This window comes from Rhinatrema bivittatum, chromosome 1, assembly GCF_901001135.1.
Source record: "Rhinatrema bivittatum chromosome 1, aRhiBiv1.1, whole genome shotgun sequence".
In the NCBI taxonomy this organism is placed as follows: domain Eukaryota; kingdom Metazoa; phylum Chordata; class Amphibia; order Gymnophiona; family Rhinatrematidae; genus Rhinatrema; species Rhinatrema bivittatum.
The window spans coordinates 193821414-193840709 of NC_042615.1; the positions used below are offsets into that span (position 1 = coordinate 193821414).

The window sequence follows — 19296 nt, forward strand, 5'->3', positions numbered from 1 at the left end:
AGTCCAAGGCTCCCTTAACTAACTGCACTCTCCCTACAGAAGCTCTTCCTCTGTCAGGAGGGGCACTAGGGCACCAGCCTTCACCTAACTCCTGTCCTGTCATATTAGATACTCAACTGAGGGAGGGAGCAAATGCTATCACCACAGGAAGTCAAGGACAGCCTGTTCAATCCTTGCAGGCCAAAGCCAACAAAAAAGGATGCATGTCCACCACATGCTTGATGGAGACAGAGAAATACTATTGGCTATTGTCTATGGTGTGCTATATGAGAAGGATGACAGCAATTTGTTGTTCTCCATTTCCAGTTGCTGGTTGGCATGCACAATCCACTGATGTGGACTGGCTTGCCTGGATGAAGAGGAAATATTTTTTTATTGCACCCTGTCTTGAGCTTTGGAGGGTGTGAGCTAGAAGTGAATTTTAAATAAATATTTGTGACTAACTTTCAAGAGCTATTTTCCTTACATTAGGTCAGTGGAGAAATTGTGAGGAGACTGGTGTGCACGGCTGTCCCCCTACCACCAGGACTCATGTTTGCAGCATGACTCGGCACTGTCATACTCTTATGAGCCTGTCTCCCTGTAAGTTCCTCACCCTCAGCTTGGGTCTAACTTTAGTCCTTCCATGGCCCTCCATAGTTCTTAGCCTTGTATTCTTGTTTTGTTCTCTGTCCTGTACTTAGTCCATTTATTGTGGCCTGCTAGCTCTGTGTGTTTGCCTTGTTTACTCTATTCTTGCCTTGTTCTGGCCTACTTCTTATTCTTGTCTGGTTCTTGTGTGCTGACTTTTTCTTGTATTTTGTCTAGTTTTGTAGGAACCCTTGTGTTCTTATCCCTGCCTTTTCTTAGTGGGTGCCTTCTAGTCCCTGTACCAACACCTCCAGTGAAGTCCTGCCGGCCACCAGAAACGGAAGACTCGACCTGAGGGGGAGATGGCCGGTCAGGCAGAAGATCCTGTCCTGCAAAGCCTGTTCTACCCTGGGGGATACTCATAAAACTGGTGATGGTGCCCTGACAGAAACAGAAGGTACTTGGGGTTTAAACAGAGACAAGTTAGTATGAAGCCAAGCATATGCTATTACAATTCAGTAAAGGGTAGTGGGAAAGGTGATATAAGTTGACAGATCAGCTCTCAAACTAGTTACAGATATATTGAATTAGTCTAGAAAATATCACCTATAACTTGTTTGATGATCCTTATTTCTACACATTCAAGTGGAGTAATACAGTAGAGTAATATAGCAACCATAAGACTTTACTGAAATATAGAAGACATCACAATTTATTCAACACACTGCCAGAAAAACAGACCTAATTAACACAAATTTGCATCTATACATATTTGCAAGCCTTATACAATGCATAATTTATACCCTACTTTGTTAATTTCCCTTAGAATATTACTGATCAAGTATTCACTATATTACTCCTGGGGGAATTCTGCGCTACTGTGGAACACAGAATTTGCGCAGAATTCCCCCATGCAGAAAATAGCAGAGGAGACTCCGGCATGCTGCGGAGTGCATCCTGCGGCACACGCTCCGTTCACGGAGAAGATGAAGGCCCGGCGCACCGTTCCCGGCACACAGGGGCCTTCCCCTTTCACTGCGAATGGCGCGCCGGGCCTTCATCTTCGCCATGAACGGAGCACGTCCCACGGCATGCCGGTGAGAGAGTATGTGTGTCAGAGAGGGGAGGGTGAGAGAGAGCAGGAGGATGTGAGAGAGAGCATTGGGGGGGGGGGATGCCAGTGAGAGAGAATGTGTGCGTGTGTGAGGGAGGGGAGGGTGACAGAGAACATGGTTGGTAAGAGGGGGGTGGGGAGGGTGAGAGAGCAGGCGGGTGTGAGAGAGAGCATGGGAGGGAAGAGAGGGTGGGTGGGGGGGATGTTTGAGTGTGGGTTGCAGAAAGAGGGAGCCTATATGAGGGTAGGGGGATGCCGGTGAGAGAATGTGTGTGGGGGAGGGTGAAAAACAGCTTGGTTGGTAAGAGGGGGAGGTGGGGGTGGATGCTTGAGTGTGGATTTCAGAGAGGGAGCCTATATGAGGGGCGGGTGACAGAGCAGGAGGGTGTGAGAGAGCATGGGAGGTGAGGGGTGCTGGGGGGATGCTTGAGTGTGGGTTTCAGGGAGAGGGAGCCTATATGAGGAGATTGTGAAGGAGTGCGTATGTGTGTGTGAGAGATTGGGAGCTCATGTGTATGAAAAAGGGATTGTGTGTATGTGAGGGTGCTAGCCTGTGTGAAGGGATTGTGTATGTATGAAACAGAGTCTGTGTGAAGGGCTGCATGAGAGAGAGACATAGGTAGCCTGTGTGAGGATGTATGTGTAAAAGAGAAAGGGAGCTTGTATGGATGTGTATGCAAGAGAGAGGGCCCTGTATGAGGGGATGTGTGAGTGCGAGAGAGTGAGGGAGCCTGTATGAGGGTGTATGTATGTGGAAGGGACACACATAGTGAATTGCTAGGGAAATTCTGCTGAAAATATTTAAAATTCTGCAACTTTAAGTAATAACTTTCTGTAATAATTTAAAATGTAATTACCTAAAGAATGTCATGTAAATTGTGTTATTTTGACCAATAGAATGTTTACAGAATTTTGCAGAATTTTCAGTTTTTATGCGCAGAATTCCCCCAGGAGTACTATATGCTGCTAAAAAAAAAATCTTAATTTTAGCAATACTTTTCTCCTAGAATTCTATTAGGTAATATTTTCCTGTAAAAAAAAAAAAGAAAAGAAAGAAAAAAAAGAAAAACAAATATTAACACCATTTACTATAAAAACATACTTTGTAATCCTGTTCCTTTTTTTTCTGAGGATTTAACCCACTTGGTCTGGTAAGGTCTACAAATAATTCAGCAACATTAGAAACATCAACATCAGCCAGTGGAGAGGATGCAGGGGCATTGAATAAGATGCGAAGAGTTGGAAGAAAAGCTTCTTCAAAGCACTCTTGATTTGTTCTGTGTTAAAAAGCAAACTAAGTTATGGATGTTCAAAATATATTAATTTTTTTGTGAGAAAATCTTATTGAGACATTAATGAATTTGCAAACAATCCATAAAAAATACAATATATTTTTCTCCATTTTCATCATCAACTACATCCCTCCCCCCATTTAATTCACATCAGTTTAGTAAATATCATATGAGGACATTAGGATTTAAACAGAAAAATCAATTAAAGAAACAGTGAGGAAATACATTTTATTACCCAACCTATTAAACAAGCTAATATACCAAAGAATACTGAGCTTAGCACCCCATCCTGTCATTTCTTAGCGCTCACAGAAATAACTTTGATCTCACTGCATTGGCTCCCGATATCCCATCGTATTCAATACAAAACTGCATGTTTAATCCATAATATCATTTATGGAGAACGTACTGAATGGCTGAACACAACTATGCATTTGCACGTTCCTCAAAGGGACTTGAGATCAGCTAATAAGGGACTGCTAGCAGTACCAACTATTAAATCTGCTAAACTCAGCCAAGTAAGAGAACGTATAATCTCAATAGCAGGAACAAAAATATGGAACTCATTACCTACTCCATTGAGATTGCAGGCAGACAAGAAAAAGTTTAAGGCAGAATTAAAAACGTGGTTGTTTAAACTCGCTTATACCAAATGTGAGCACTAGAAACATATGGGCTTGTTTCATTTTTAATGTTAACAAATATTGGAAGGTTTACTCGTTTATTTTAGCATCTATTTTAGGAATTTTAAAGTAATTTCTTTGTTTAAAATGTAATATTATTATGATGTCTTCTTAACAGCTAATTTATTTTTTTGTGCATCATAATCTTTTATTAGCTGTTTTTTGTTTTTTTTTAAATCAATTTATTGTATTTACATGTTAAGATATAGTTGTATCCGGCTGATGTGACTGTTTGGAAAAACAAACTATAAACTATAAAATGTGTTGATCCAGTAAGGGCAGTAAACTCAAATAAGGGCCCCAAATAAATAGTAGAAAATATTTTCTTGGATTTGAAAGTGGTCAAAAAAGCAGTATTAAATTCCATACATATCATCACAATTTAACTTTCTAAAAACATATATCCAGAGAATCATTATTAAGCCCTTTAAACAGAATGTATCTCTTAGCTATTATATATGCTTTCATTAAAAACATCTTATGACATTTATCTATGAGGACATTTCTGCAAATGACCCAGGAGACAGAATGCTGCAAAGGTATTTCCTTTTTCTAGTTATATGCATCAGTTCCCACATATGCCAAGACCTCTCAAAAAGTGGACTCTTCCACAGTGCACCAATGTTAAATTTCAGACAATTAATGAAGGAACCCTTCCAAATTCTATAAGTTTGCAAAGGAATTATGATTGTTCTATAAAATACATGATATAATTCTCTCAGGATCACATTTTCTGTACAGCCTTCCCCCTTTCGCTATGCTCAACCGTCCATAACCAAAACCCCATAATCAATCTTATTTAAACATCACTCCTAAAGAGTTCAGAGGTCAAAACTGTGTGTATGGGTGCCACTCCCCATTATCCATACATCCAAGTCAGATAGCAAATGTTGCTTACCTGTAACAGGTGTTCTCACAGGACAGCAGGATGTTAGTCCTCACATATGGGTGACATCATAGGATGGAGCCCAATCACGGAACACTTTTGTCAAAGTTTCCAGAACTTTGACTGGCCCCTACTGGGCATGCCCAGCATGGCAGTAACCCTGCAGCCAGAAGGGGTCCCCCTTCAGTCTTGTTACAAAGCTACAGGCAGTGCCGAAAAATATAATAAGAAAATGAACACAACACCGTGGGATGGTGGGCGGGTTTCTTGAGGACTAACATCCTGCTGTACTGTGAGAACACCTGTTACAGGGAAGCAACATTTGCTTTCTCTCAGGACAAGCAGGATGGTAATCCTTACATATGGGTGAGTACCAAGCTGAGGATGTCCGGACATGCACCAAATGTACCCAGGGATGTGCCAGAGGCACAAAACTGGGGTGGAATTTGGGAGAGGGCATCCTGAACCCCAACCAGGCAGGCAGAAGGGCGTTGGTACGTCACGTCGGAAATAGGTTACGCAGTACAGACTGGCCGAAGATGGAATCTAGTCTTCCGGCTTTGTCTAAGCAATAGTGGGCTGTAAAAGTATGGAGAGAACTCCAGGTAGCAGCCCTGCAAATGTCAGGAAGCGGCACCGATCGTAGGTGTGCTACTGAAGTCGCCATGGCTCTTACAGAGTGTGCTTTAACAGGGTCTTGAAGTGGAATGCACGCTTGCTGATAGCAAAAGGATATGCAGTCCACTAGCCAGGAGGAGAGAGTCTGCTTACCCACAGGCTATCCCAATTTGTTAGAATGGAAAGAGACAAACAACTGAGTGCTCTTTCTGTGGGCAGCTGTACAGTCTAGGTAGAAAGCTAGAGCCCGTTTACAGTCAAGGGTATGCAGAGCCTGCTCTCCTGGATTGGAATGGGGCCTGGGAAAAAAGGTAGGTAGTATGATGGATTGATTGAGATGAAACTCCGAAACTACTTAGGTAGGAATTTAGGGTGAGTGCGGAGTACTGCCCAGTCCTGCAGAAGTTTAGTGTAAGGCGGATAGGTAACTAATGCCTGTAACTCACTAACTCTGCGAGCGGAAGTGAGCGCCAAGAGGAAAATCACTTTCCATGTTAGATAGCGAAGATCGCAGGAATGAAGAGGCTCGAATGGTGGTTTCATGAGCCGACTCAAAACTACGTTGAGGTCCAAAGAAGGGGCCGGAGGATGCAGTGGAGGCTTGAGGTGAAGCAAGCCCTTCAGAAATCATGTGACAAGGGGTTGCACTGATAAAGGGACATCCCCGACACCTTTATGGAAGGTGGCTACCACACTGACATGCATTCTGATGGAGGAAGGTTTTAGACCTGACTGACAAGTGCCAGAGATAGTCTAGAAACTTCGGGATTGGACAGGAAAAGGGATCAAGGGCCTGAGAAGAGCACTATGACGTGAACCTGTTCCATTTGAAAGAGTAAGATTTTCTCGTGGAAGGCTTCCGTGAAGCAATTAAGACACGGGAAACTGAATCAGAAAGGTTAAAAGGTTGAAGGATTAACCTTTCAACTTCCATGCCGTCAGGGACAAGGCTTGAAGATTGGGGTGGCGAAGGCACCCATTGTTTTGAGTGATTAGAAGCGGGTCTGTTCCCAAAGTAATATGCCTGCGAATGGAGAGATCTGAAGTATTGGAAACCACACCTGGCGGGTCCAGTGGGGAGCAATCAGGATCATAGTTCTCTTGTCCTGGACGTAACTTCACGAGAGTCTTTGAGAGAAGTAGAAGTGGAGGGAATGCGTATAGGAGACTGGTTACCCATGATAGGGCGAACGTGTCTCTTGGTGGATAATGTTGGCTGCGAGTGAGAGAGCAGAAATTGCCTACTTTGCGATTCTGGGGTGATGCAAAGATGTCTATTTGAGGATAACCCCATTTTTGGAAGATGGTGTTCGCTGCTGAGGGGTTTAGAAACCACTCGTGCGGTTGGAAGGCGCGACTCAACTTGTCTGCCAAAACGTTGTCCACTCCCGGCAAGTAGGTGGCCCTGAGGTACATCGAGTGGGAGAGGGCCTCCGCCCATATCTGTGCAGCTTCCTGACACAGAAGGTAGGAGCCTGTTCCTCCCTGCTTGTTGATGTACCACATGGCCACCTGGTTGTCCGTCTGGATCAGGATGACGTGACTGGATAGGCGATCCTGAAATACTCAGAGCGTATCGGATTGCTCGCGGCTCCAGGAAATTTATCTGGTGTTTGGCTTCCTCTGGAGACCAAGAACCTTGTGTCTGCAGATCGGCCACGAGGGCTCCCCATCCGAAGTTGGAAGCCTCGGTGGTGAGAATTATTTGAGGGTCTGGCGCCTGAAAGGGCAAGCCCTGTAGAAGATTGGTCTGATTTGTCCACCAGGCGAGAGAGAGACGGAGTGAGTCAGTTACGTGGACAATGGTCGACAGGGGCTGAAGGGATTGAGTCCATTGCGACCTTAGAGTCCACTGCATGACTCATGGCCAAGTGGGCCATTGGGGTGACCTGAACTGAGGACGCCATTTGTCCCAGGAGGATGAGAAAATGATGTGCAGTTGTTGAATGTTGAGACCGCAGCTGATGCGCCAGAGACACGAGAGTGAGAGCTCGTTGTCGAGGCAGGAAAGCATTTGCCTGCAAGGTATCCAAAGTCTGCCCCAATGAACGGTAAGGTTTGAGATGGGACTAAAGCATGGATTTGTCGTAATTGACGAGAAATCCTAGTGAAATTAGAGTGTTTAAAGTGAGATGTAGGGACGACAGAGCAGCTTGCTGAGTTGGAGCCCTGATTAACCAATCATCCAGATAGGGGTAGACGTGAACACCTTGAGTCCTGAGGAAGGCTGCAACCACAACGAGGCATTTTGTGAAGACACGAGGTGCAGATGAGAGGCCGAATGGAAGCACTCTGTACTGATAGTGCTTGGGGCCTATGAGAAACCTCAGGTATTTGTGATGAGATGGGGTTAACGCAATATGAGCGTATGCGTCCTGGAGGTCTAGAGAGCTGTTAGCGCTCACCCTGGCAGGAGGGCGGAGTGAGCGATCTGATATCGATCAGCTCCGCCTAAGGGGAAGAGTTGGCAATCTGATAGGCTGGGCTCCTGTAGGAGAGGTTAGCAATCTTTTAGTGCTGTGCTCCCCAGAGGGAAGGAGTTGGCAAAGTGTTATGCTTTATTCCTGTAGAAAGAGGAGACAGCAACCTGTATGATCCTCACGGGGAGTAGGCTATCTGATATGGTCCGATGTGGGTTGGCTCCCACAGAGTGGCAGATGATGATACCGCTCTATAAGTGTAAGGAGTAACACTTAGTAGAAATAGTGAATCCCTGGGCCGATGGCAGATGACAGCACCCTCAAGTGGAGATCCTGAGAGGGACCATCGGCTAGGCTGGAGTATTGAGACAAATACAAATAGTTCTTTATTAGACTGGAAGTAGAACCACCAGAGATGGCAGCAGTGAGCTGATGTGCCCGGCAGGGCTGAAGTCCCTCAGATACTGGAATCACGATCTCTGAGTTGCTGAGCTGTAAGGAGAGACTATAGGTAGTGAGTAGACAGGGTATGCTGGACATACAACCAGAGGTAGATGATACACTCACACTTGTAGATATCTGTAATGTCTTCTTATGCAACAGAGAGTCTTCAGTATTCAGGAACAGGAGCCGCAGGCAAATACTGGTTCCTGTAGGCAGTCTGAAACAGAACTCACAATAACTGTGTATAGGATGGCTTCTGGAATAGAAGAGAGGCTAGGAGAGATTTAGGAACATAGGCCCTCATGGAGCGAGGGCCGGTTCCAATCTGTAATAGTAATCCATAAGATATAGGTATGCGATATCTTCTGAGGAAGAAGAGAGTCTGAGAAAGGTATTAGGAACATAGGCCCTCGTGGAGCGAGTACCGGTTCCTATCTGTAATGGTAACTCATGATCTCCATACCTGCGATAACGTCTTAGACTGAAGGGAGTCTTAGAGATTAGGAACATGGGCCCTCGTGGAACGACTACCGGTTCCTGTCTGTAATAGGTCTCACTGTGTCCACGTCTGCGACTGCCTCCAGGCAATAGGAGTCTGAGTATTTGGGAACGTAGGCCCTCGAGGGATGAGTACTGGATCCCGTCCAACAATCTGAAATCAAGAGGAGAAAGAGCGGGGCCCCCGAGGAGCGGGTACCCCTAGGTGAGTCTGTAGAGGCAGAGCAGCGGAGAAAGGATTCCCCGAGAGTTGCGAAGAAGGGGTTCCTACCCTTGTCCTTGCTAACTTGATTTGAATTAGCAATCAAAGACCTTTTATGATGGAAGTGGATGATGTCACTACGGGGGGATGCCCCCAAGGTTTGTGCCCTTGCTGGTACAAAGTCTAGAGCACGTGCACGCCCTTACGTCATCAAAAGCATGGCATGATCCGTAGCATCATGCCAGCCTGGGGAATCCAGGAAGAAAATGGCGACGAGAAGCCGCGGCCACATCTACCCGTCAGAGCCAAAGGGAGTCGCCACAAGGTAGAGAGGATGGAGCGAGGGCGAGAATAGGCACGAACACAACAAGAGCAGAGCTAGTCTCTTCTTTGTAGAAGAGGAAGACGTGAACCCAAGGTTACCATCTTGAACTTTTCTCTCTGGGGGTACTTGTTTAGGGCTCGTAGATCCAGAATTGGACGAACACCTCCTGATTTTTTGGGGATTAGAAAGTACCGGAAATAGAACCTGAGGCCTTGCTGAGGGGATGGTACTGGTTCTATTGCTCAGGACTGGAGAAGGAGGGAAACTTCCTGTTCCAGGAGCAATGAATGGTCGGATGTTTTCCACATCCTTAGAGGTGGGGAATCCGGTGGGATAGAGAGAAAATTGAGATGATATCCTTGAGCAATTATCGCTAGAACCCACTGAGCTGAGGTGATTGAGTGCCATCTGTTGCTGAAATGGCGCAATCGACCTCCCACTGGTATGTGGGGTATTTGAAGCTGGCTGCTGCTCTCTATGCGAGAGTCAAAAGCCAGAAGCAGGGCCCGGCTGGGGGGCTGTTTGTGGCTTTTGTTTCCGGGTCTGACGGGACTGTGTTTTTAGAAATGGTCTCGTAGAACGGGATCTGGTTGGTGGCGGGTAGGACTTCTTCGGACGGAAGAAAGACTTTTTAGAGTCCTTCCGGAAGGGCTGTTTGGAAAAGTAATCTGAAGGTAACAGAGCTGTCTTAGGGTCTTGTGATGGTCCTTTAATAAAGCCACTGTCTTTTGAATCTGCTCTCCAAATAGATTGTCTCCAACATAGGGAAGGTTGGCCAATCTGTCCTGGACTTCAGGTCGAATGTCTGAAATAGCAGCTGCAGTTAACCCTGGTTGCAGTGTCAAAGATGTCAAAAGATGTTCTGATCTCATGTTGCCTGCCTCAAAACCCTTATTAAGTAGGGTTTGTAGCTGTTCTTGAAGTGGCTGAGGCATGGAGTCAGTCAGGTCTTGTATCTTCTTAAAGATGACCCTATTATATTGGGTCATATAAAGTTGGTATGCAGCTATTCGAGAGATGAGCATTGATCCTTGGAAGACTCGGCGACCAATGGCATCCAGAAACTTATGCTCCTTTCTAGGAGGAAAAGAAGTATGAGGTTTCGATCTTTTGCTCTCTTCTGTGCAGATTCAACTACCACAGATTGGTGATCCAATTGAGGTTTTTGAAAACCTGGAGCTGACTGTACCAAAAAGGTAATGTCAGCTTTTCTGTGGACTGGTGCAATGGAGCTAGGATGTTCCCAGTTCTTCTGGAGGAGGTCCAGAAGAACTTGGTGGACAGGGATGGAGGTTATTTCCTTGGGAGCATCAAGGAATTGGAGCAACTCCATCATCTGATGTCTATCGTCCTGTTCAGTCTGTAATTGGAAGGGAACCAATTCAGACATTTCCTTCACAAAATTTATGAAAGAAAGGTCCTCTGGAGGAGAACGCTTTCTACTCTCAGTGGGTGAAGGTGGTGATGGCAAGTCATCTGTGACTGGTGAGGAGTCATCAGTCCAGGTATCATAAGGATCAGCACCTGTCGCTCTAGGAACTAGAGGGGGATAGGGTGGTTGGATACCTGAAGGCCCCGGTCTAGGCTCTGAAGAAATCGAAGGAATTACCAGAGGCACAGTTGAAGGCATCGAAGGTGTCGGCGCAAGCATCGATGGCGCCGATGGACGTATCGGCACCGATGGAATCGGTGGCGATGGCTGTATTGGTCTAGATGGCTGAGGCAGAACTCCCGATTGAAGGCGTTCTGCCTCACACGGCTGAGGAGGGATATGATAGAGATGTTTAAAATTATGAGAGGTCTAGAACGGGTAGATGTGAATCAGTTATTTACTCTTTCGGATAGTAGAAAGACTAGGGGGCACTCCATGAAGATAGCATGGGGCACATTTAAAACTAATCGGAGAAAGTTATTTTTTACTCAAAGCACAATTAAACTCTGGAATTTGTTGCCAGAGGATGTGGTTAGTGCAGTTAGTTTAGCGGTGTTTAAAAAAGGATTGGATAAGCTCTTGGAGGAGAAGTCCATTACCTGCTATTAAGTTCACTTGGAGGATGGCCGCTGCCGTTGGCAATGGTAACATGGAATAGACTTAGTTTTTGGGTACTTGCCAGGTTCTTATGGCCTGGATTGGCCACTGTTGGAAACAGGATGCTGGGCTTGATGGACACTTGGTCTGACCCAGTATGGCATTTTCTTATATTCTTATGATGCGGAACGGTGTTTCTCCTCCCGATGACAGGGCGAGTGGGGAGGGAACCGGAGCCATCGGTGACCCGGGGTCCATCGGTGGAAAAGCGGCGATAAGCGCTTCCATCCTGGATAGCAGCGGTACCAACGCTGCCGGAATCGGGTCGGTGGTCGGTTCCACTATAGGCACCAGTGTCGGTGCCAGGGGAACCTGGATTCATTGCATCGCCTTGTCGATGGCCTTCTGAACCATCCTGTCCAGTTCTTCTTGGAGTCCTGGAGCAAGCAGCCCCGGCTCCGGAACAGAAGAAGGAGGCAGAGGCATAGCCGGAGGGACCACCATTAAAGGCGAAGTTGCGGCTCCCGATGCCCCATTAGGGGAGGGTTGCCTCGATGACCCGGTTGCCAAAAAGGTCGGTGCCTTTTCTGGATGGGGTTTCTTAGACGGCGGCTCGGACAATGGCGAGGTCGATGATTTCGCTCCCTCGATGTTTCTCCCTATGATTCCCTCAGTCTTGAGGGGGAGTAGAGGGTGTTGATGGCCGAGAAGTCGTCGATGCCGGGCGGTCACTGGCCGGTGGTTGATGTTGGCGCAAAGTTGATGGTGCCGGTTCGGGCATTCTTGTCTATGTCGATGCAATGGATGGAGTCGTGATTTGAGCACAGAAGAGAAGTTCCATCTTCTCCATTCTGGCCTTGCGACCTTTTGGTGTCATTAGGGCACATTTGTGCAGGTCAAGACATCGTGCTCTCGTCCAAGACACATTACACAGACTTTATTGGGGTCTGTAATGGACATGGTGCGAGTACAGTTCGGGCACTAACGGAATCTCGACGCCATGGCCATAGAAAAAAAAATCGAGCTGCGGTATGGTCGACAGCCAGTAGGCCGCAAGGGCCAAACTCGACGGTAATCGACGGAAAACGGGTAGAAACTTACCGGAGTACTGCGGCTTGAAAAAAGTTAAACAGGGGGACCCCTGTGGGGCAATTTAACTTTTAATAATTCCATGAGAAAAATTCCTGTCAGGAATCTCTACAGAGCTCCTTAACCGCGAGACTACTGCTGCGTGGAAAAAAGAAGACCAAAGGGGGGCCCCTGTTGGCTGCAGGGTTAGTGCCATGCTGGGCATGCCCAGTAGGGGCCAGTCAAAGTTCTGGAAACTTTGACAAAAGTGTTCCGTGATTGGGCTCCATCCTGTGATGTCACCCATATGTGAGGACTACCATCCTGCTTGTCCTGTGAGAATCTATCATACTAAACACAATTGCGGGGATTGATTTGAACTTTCCATATTTTTCTTTTCTTTATTAACAATAAAAAAGTTTTTTTCAATAGGTGGTATTTTCTCCGGGGAGAGCTGTAAATTCTCCCCTAAAAATCTTTTGAATTGCTCCATAGGTGATATATACTTTACATTAGGAAAATTTAAGATTCTGTTATATCTCAGATTATTCTCAATTACTTCAATTCTCATAGCATTAAACAGTTCTCCTTTTATTATTCCCGTCTGGATTTCTTGCATTTGATTAATCTGTTTTTCTTGAATTTCTAGTTTTTCTGAATGTTTTTTCACTGCCATATCTATTGTCTTAACTTGAGAATGTATGTCAGAAATTTTTGTTTCCATTTGATTCATAGATGTTTTCATGTCCATTAAGACCAACCAAATGTTTTCCAAAGTGATTTTTTGTGCTGGTTCTCCCTCAGTTCTCAGTTTTCCAGAAGCATTTTTACTAGATTGCGAACAACGTACCTGTCTGTTCAGAGACCGATGTCCTACCTTCGACACCGTTAGGTGTTGATGTTAAGGGGTCTGGTAGCAGAATATCACCTCCCACTGCTCTTTCCATCCAACTTAAGCGGGCTAGTTTCAGTCCCCCCTACTTGTTCAACTGCCACTTGTCCCTCCTTTCCATCCCCAATGAAATGAAGTAGTTCCACGCCTTCCGTACTTTCTACTTCATTTGGATCGGAGTTAAGGGTAGGATTAGGTGGATCCGGTGTTATAGGTGCACCGGGGCTATGAGATATATGGTGTTCCTGGGGAGTTGTGTGTTCCTGAACGAGACCCACAGCGGAAGCCTCACCCAGTGTAATTACGTTTAGCGGTGAGAGAAACCCTTCAATTAACTGCTGAGATAGGGCAGAACTAGCAGCAGTTGGGGTCTCTGGGTGAGAGAGAGCGAACAGCGGCTACAGGTCAGGAGGAATCTCGGCCCTAAATCTAAATACCTGGACTTTTGTAGACTTTAATTTCCTGCGAGGAGGTGAGCTCTCGGTTTGTTCCTGATCACGTGCCCTCAGTGTCACCATTGGAGTTTATTTTAACCCCTAGTTCTACACCTTCCTTTCCATTGAAAAATGTTCAAATCATATTCATCATTAATAACTAAAATATTTAAAAGTCTATAATCATACCTCCCCATCTCTCTCCTCTTCTCCAGGGCATACATATTTAGATCCTTCAATCATCTTATGTAGCATTTGATGCAGATCCCACAATATTTTGATTGCTTCTCTATGGGCCAGTTCCATCTTCCCTCTAAACTTTGACAATTTTCAGAACTGAAAACAGTACTCCAGGTGAGGCCTCACCGATGACTTGAACAGGGGCATTATCGCCTCTTTTATCCTGCTGTTTATGTCTTTGTGTGGCCAAGTACTCCTCTGGCCTTAGTCACTTCCTTGTCACATTGCTTCACTAACTTCAAACCTTCAGACACTATCACCTGAAGGTCTCTTTCTTGGTTGGTGCATATTCAGTCTTTAGGCCCCAATCACAAACAGCTCTTTTAGTTACTGTACCACAAATCCTGCACATTTCGGCACTGAATCATAAGAACATATGATTTGCCACACTGGGTCAGATTAAAGGCCCATCAAGCCCAGTATCCTGTTTCCAACAGTGGCCAATCCAAGTGACAAGGATCTGGCAGAATCTCAAAACGTTGATAAGATTCCATGCTGCTTATCCCAGAGATAATGTTGAGATTACTTACATGATAATCTCGTTTTCCTTAGTGTAGACAGATGACTCAGAACAAATGGGTATAGTGTGCTCGTGCTAGCAGTTGGAGACTGATCTGACGTCAGCACGGGTACATATACCCCCACAGGAAGTGAAGCTCTTCAGTAATCTTCCTTGCAAAAGCTGTTATGGATATATGTGTACTGACGCTCAATGAAATAGGGAAAACAGGATTCCCCTGACCGATTGATAGTAGCTGGAGACCGCCAGCATTCCCAACCGGAAGGCGTCGACACCTGGTAGAGTGGACGCACTCATGTAAGAAGTGATAAGGCTTACCTTGAATCGGTGAAACCAATGTATACAGGCAGCTGGGTGGGATGCTGAGTCCATCTGTCTACACTAAGGAAAACGAGATTATCAGGTAAGTAATCTCAACATTTCCTGTCGTGTAGCCAGATGGACTCAGAACAAATGGGATGTACAAAAGCTTTACTCCCGGACTGGGCGGGAGGATGCCTGAGGACCGTGTAAAACTGCCCTTGCGAATGCTGTGTCCTCCCTGGCCTGGACATCCAGACGGTAGAACCTGGAGAAGGTGTGGAGGGAGGACCACGTCGCCGCTTTACATATTTCTGCAGGCGACAGCATCCTAGATTCCGCCCAAGATGCTGCTTGGGCTCTGGTAGAATGAGCCTTGACTTGTAGAGGCGGTGACTTCCCGGCCTCCACGTAGGCCGCTCTGATGACTTCTTTAATCCAGCGGGCGATGGTGGGCCGAGAGGCCGCTTCTCCTTGTTTCTTCCCGCTGTGAAGGACGAACAGATGGTCAATCTTTCGAACTGTTTCTGTCATTTCCAGATATCTGGGCAGCAATCTGCTAATGTCGAGATGGCGTAGCAAATGCCCTTCTTCTGATTTCTTCAAGCATGCCGTAGTAGGCTAGGATATGGTCTGGTTGAGGTGAAATCGTGAGACTACCTTAGGCAAGAAGGATGGAACTGTGCGAAGATGGATAGCCTCAGGAGTGAGTCTGAGAAAAGGATCCCGGCAAGACAGTGCTTGTAGCTCCGAGATGCGGCGTGCTGAACATACAGCCAGCAAGAACACCATCTTCAAAGTGAGAGAACGTAGAGACAGGCCCCGAAGGGGTCGGAAGGTGGATCCCGCGAGGAAATCCAAAACTAAATTGAGGTTCCACAAAGGCACTGGCCACTTCAGTGGCGGACGAATGTGCTTGACTCCTTTCAGGAAGCGAGAAACATCTGGATGCTTGGCAATGGTCTTGCCATCCCTCCTGGGACCATAGCAAGACAGCGCAGCCACCTGAACCTTGATGGAGCTGAGGGAGAGATCCTTCTGAAGCCCATCCTGCAGGAAATCCAGAACCATAGGGATGGTAGTCGCATGGGGATTGGTGCCATGGTCATCGCACCACGCTTCAAACACTCTCCAATTCCTGACGTAGGTGAGGGATGTGGAGAACTTGCGGGCTCGGAGGAGTGTGTCTATCACTGGCTCCGAGTAACCTCTCTTCTTCAGTCTAGCCCTCTCAATGGCCAGACCGTAAGAGAGAATTGAGCCGGATCCTCTTGAAGGATGGGACCTTGACGGAGCAGGTCCCTGAGCGGAGGCAGGGAAGGGGCTCCCCTGCCAGTAGTCTTCTCATGTCCGCGTACCAGGGTCTTCTTGGCCAGTCTGGTGCCACCAGAAGAACTAGGCCCCGGTACTTCCGAATCTTGTGGATAAGGGCACCCAGCAGGGGCCATGGAGGAAAGGCGTATAGCAGGGCCCCTGGAGGCCATGGCTGAACCAGGGCGTCGATCCCCTGAGAGAATGGATCTCGCCTGCGGCTGAAGTATCTGGGTACTTGAGCATTGGACCTGTCCGCTAGTAGGTCCATGTCCGGAATCCCTCAGTGATCCACAATCATCTGGAAAGCTGTGGGGGACAGGTGCCACTCTCCCGGATTTAGGCTTTCTCTGCTGAGGAAGTCTGCCGTGGTGTTGTCCCTTCCGGCAATGTGGACGGCGGAGATGTCCTGAAGATTCACCTCTGCCCAAGCCATCAGCAGGGCTCTCTCGAGGGACACCTGTTGGCTTCTGGTTCCGCCCTGTCGGTTGATGTATGCCACCGTGGTGGCGTTGTCTGACATCACTCTGACTGCTCTGTTCCTCAGTCTGTGAACAAATGTCAGGCAGGCAGGCTAACCGGACTGCCCGTGCCTCTAGTCGGTTGATGTTCCACCCCGACTCTTCTCTGTTCCACCGCCCTTGGGCTGTGAGTTCTTCGCAGTGTGCTCCCCATCCGCTCAGGCTGGCATCTGTGGTGAGCAGAGTCCACTTGTGGGAGGACATCTTGGACCCCCTGCTCGTGTGGTTGGACTGCAACCACCACCATAGCTGGGTCCGCACTCTGGCTGGTAGAGGTAGATGCATAGAGTAATGTCGGAAGCGGGGGCTCCATCGAGAGAGCAGGGAGCGTTGTAGAGGTCTCATATGGGCCCTCGCCCAGGGTACCACTTCCAGGGTGGATGCCATGAGACCGAGAACCTGCAAGTAATCCCAAGCTGCGGGTCGACTGGCTCCCATCAAGGACCGGAGACGCATCTGAAGTTTTAATCTTCTCTTGGTGGTGAGACTGACTGTGTCTGCCTGGGTGTCGAACTGGACTCCCAGATATTCCAAAGATTGGAAAGGCTGTAGGCAACTATTGCTGAGGTTGACTACCCATCCCAGGCTTTCCAGAAGGGCGATCACTCTGTTGGTTGCCCGATGGCTCTCCTCTCGCGATTTCGCCCTGATCAGCCAATCGTCTAGGTAGGGATGGACAAGGATTCCTTCCCGTCTGAGCGCCGCTGCTACCACTACAATCACCTTGGTGAAGGTCTGCGGCGATGTGGCCAGCCCGAAGGGCAAAGCCCGAAACTGGAAGTGGCGTCCTAGCACCTTGAAGCGTAGGTAGCGCTGATGATCCTGATGAATCGGGATATGCAGGTAGGCTTCTGATAGATCTAAGGCCGTGAGGAATTCTCCTGGCTGTACTGCGTTGTTGACTGAGCGCAGAGTTTCCATGCAAAACCTCCGGCCCTGTAAGTATTGGTTGACGGACTTGAGGTCCAGGACGGGCCGAAAGGTGCCCCCTTTCTTGGGTACCATGAAATAAATAGAATAATGCCCAGAATTCATTTCCTGTGCAGGTACCGGGACTATGGCTTTCAGGGACAGGAGCCTCGCCAGGGTAGCTTCCAATGCTGCCTTCTTGTGGATCAGACACGAGGATTCCACAAACCTGTCCGGAGGGAGATGATGGAAGTCCAGAAAATAACCCTCTCGGATGATGGCGAGGACCCACTGGTCCGACGTAATCTCGACCCATCTGGGGTAGAAGAGGATTAACCTGCCCCCTATGGCCCCGTCCCCCAGATGGATCGGCTGAATCTCATTGGGAGGCGCGGCCGGGACCTGAGCCCGAGCCGGCTCCTCTCTTCTGCTGCTTGGGCTGAAAGGACTGGTTCCTGGCCTGAGGACGAGGTGCCTGGTAGCGACCCCTATAGGGATTGAAGCATGGAGAACTTCTGCCTCTGGAGGACCTTGGAAAGGCGCGCTGGTTCCTTTTGAACCTGTCTTCTGGCAGTCGAGGTATGGGAGAAGCACCCCATGTGCTGGCCAGTTTATCAAGGTCGCTGCCGAACAGGAAGGACCCCTTAAAGGGCATTCTGGTGAGGCGTGTCTTCGAAGGAGCATCAGCAGACCTATTCCGTATCCAGAGCTGCCTCCTGGCAGCCACAGAAGATGAGATCCCCTTAGCTGTTGTACGGACTAGGTCGGATGCGGCATCCGTGAGGAACGAGAGAGAGGACTCCATGTCTGCTGCCGGAGCATTGTTCCTAACCTGTGACAAACAGGAGCGCGTCACCACTGTGCAGCAAGTTACGATTCGCAAAGACAGAGCTGCCACCTCAAATATCTGTTTCAGGATGGCGCCCAGTCGCCTGTCATAAGCCTCCCTGAGGGCCGCCCCCCCCCAACTGGAATGGTAGTGCGCTTGACCACAGCGCTAACTAAGGCGTCCACCTGAGGGCACGTCAGCATCTCCTTGATAGCCGGATCCAGGGGGTACATGCCTATCAGGCCCCGCCCCCCTTTGAATGAGGCCGCCGGTGCAGCCCATTCCAGATCTATCAGTTGCTGTGCAGCTTGCAAGGGAAAATGGCGGGCTGAAGGACGAAGACCTTCCAGCAGAGGGTTCTGGGTAGGTGGCACCGCAGAGCTGGGCCCCGAAATATCCAACTCTGCCAGGCACTGAGATATTAGGTCGGAGAGATCTTCCTTGGGAAAGAACCGCCTCATGGTTCGATATGGCTCCATCCCAGAGGGAAGTTCCCCCTCCTCGGAGGGTTCTGAGTCGGTGTCCGAGACATCAGGGTCCGCCTGAACCAGACTGCCCGGAGGCGGTGCACGATAAGGGCGCGAAGGTCCAGGGGCAGGGTCCACTGGAGCAGCAGCAGCCCCTGTAACAGCAGGGCCTGAACGGGAAGCTGATTGCATCTGTACAAAGGAATGGATCCCCTTAAAGAGATCCACCCATGAAATGGAGGTGGTCTCAAGTCGCCTAGGTACCAGATCCCCCGGGATTCCCGGCTGTTCGAGACTGCCTGCGAGATCCGGGGTGGCCCCTGGAGAACTATCCACAAACCTTGGTTGAGACTGGTCCTGGCCCAAGGCTCCCACTGCCTCCTCACATTGGGCACAAAGGGAGTCTGGCTCCTCGCTGTGCGTCGCTCTGAGCTGGCATGCTGAGCAGAGGCCGTGAGCTTTCACGCCGGAATCAGGAGGCGCCGCCGCCTGGGACACCGGGGCATTCGATTGGTCCATTGCGCTAAAGTAATATGCGGCAGCAATATGCGCTTAATACAATAGGCGCTCAATACAATATGCGCTCAACAATATGCGCTCAATGCTAAGCGGCAGCTATATACGCTAAACACAATATGCGCTCAATACTAAGCGGCAGCTATATACGCTTAATACAATATGCGCTCAATAATATGCGGTCAGCAATATACGCTAAACAGAATAT

At 48.1% G+C, this 19296-nt stretch overlaps 1 protein-coding gene across 2 annotated transcripts in view; it reads right to left on the reverse strand.

Moving 5' to 3' along the window:
* The window catches only part of NCAPG (non-SMC condensin I complex subunit G), a 455902-nt gene that overhangs the window by 130835 nt on the left and 305771 nt on the right, over nucleotides 1-19296 (reverse strand). For both annotated transcript variants that reach the window (XM_029590425.1, XM_029590416.1), the window contains one exon: nucleotides 2787-2961. In XM_029590425.1, coding sequence (XP_029446285.1) covers nucleotides 2787-2961 — 175 coding nt within the window. The remainder of the gene's footprint in view (nucleotides 1-2786; nucleotides 2962-19296) is intronic.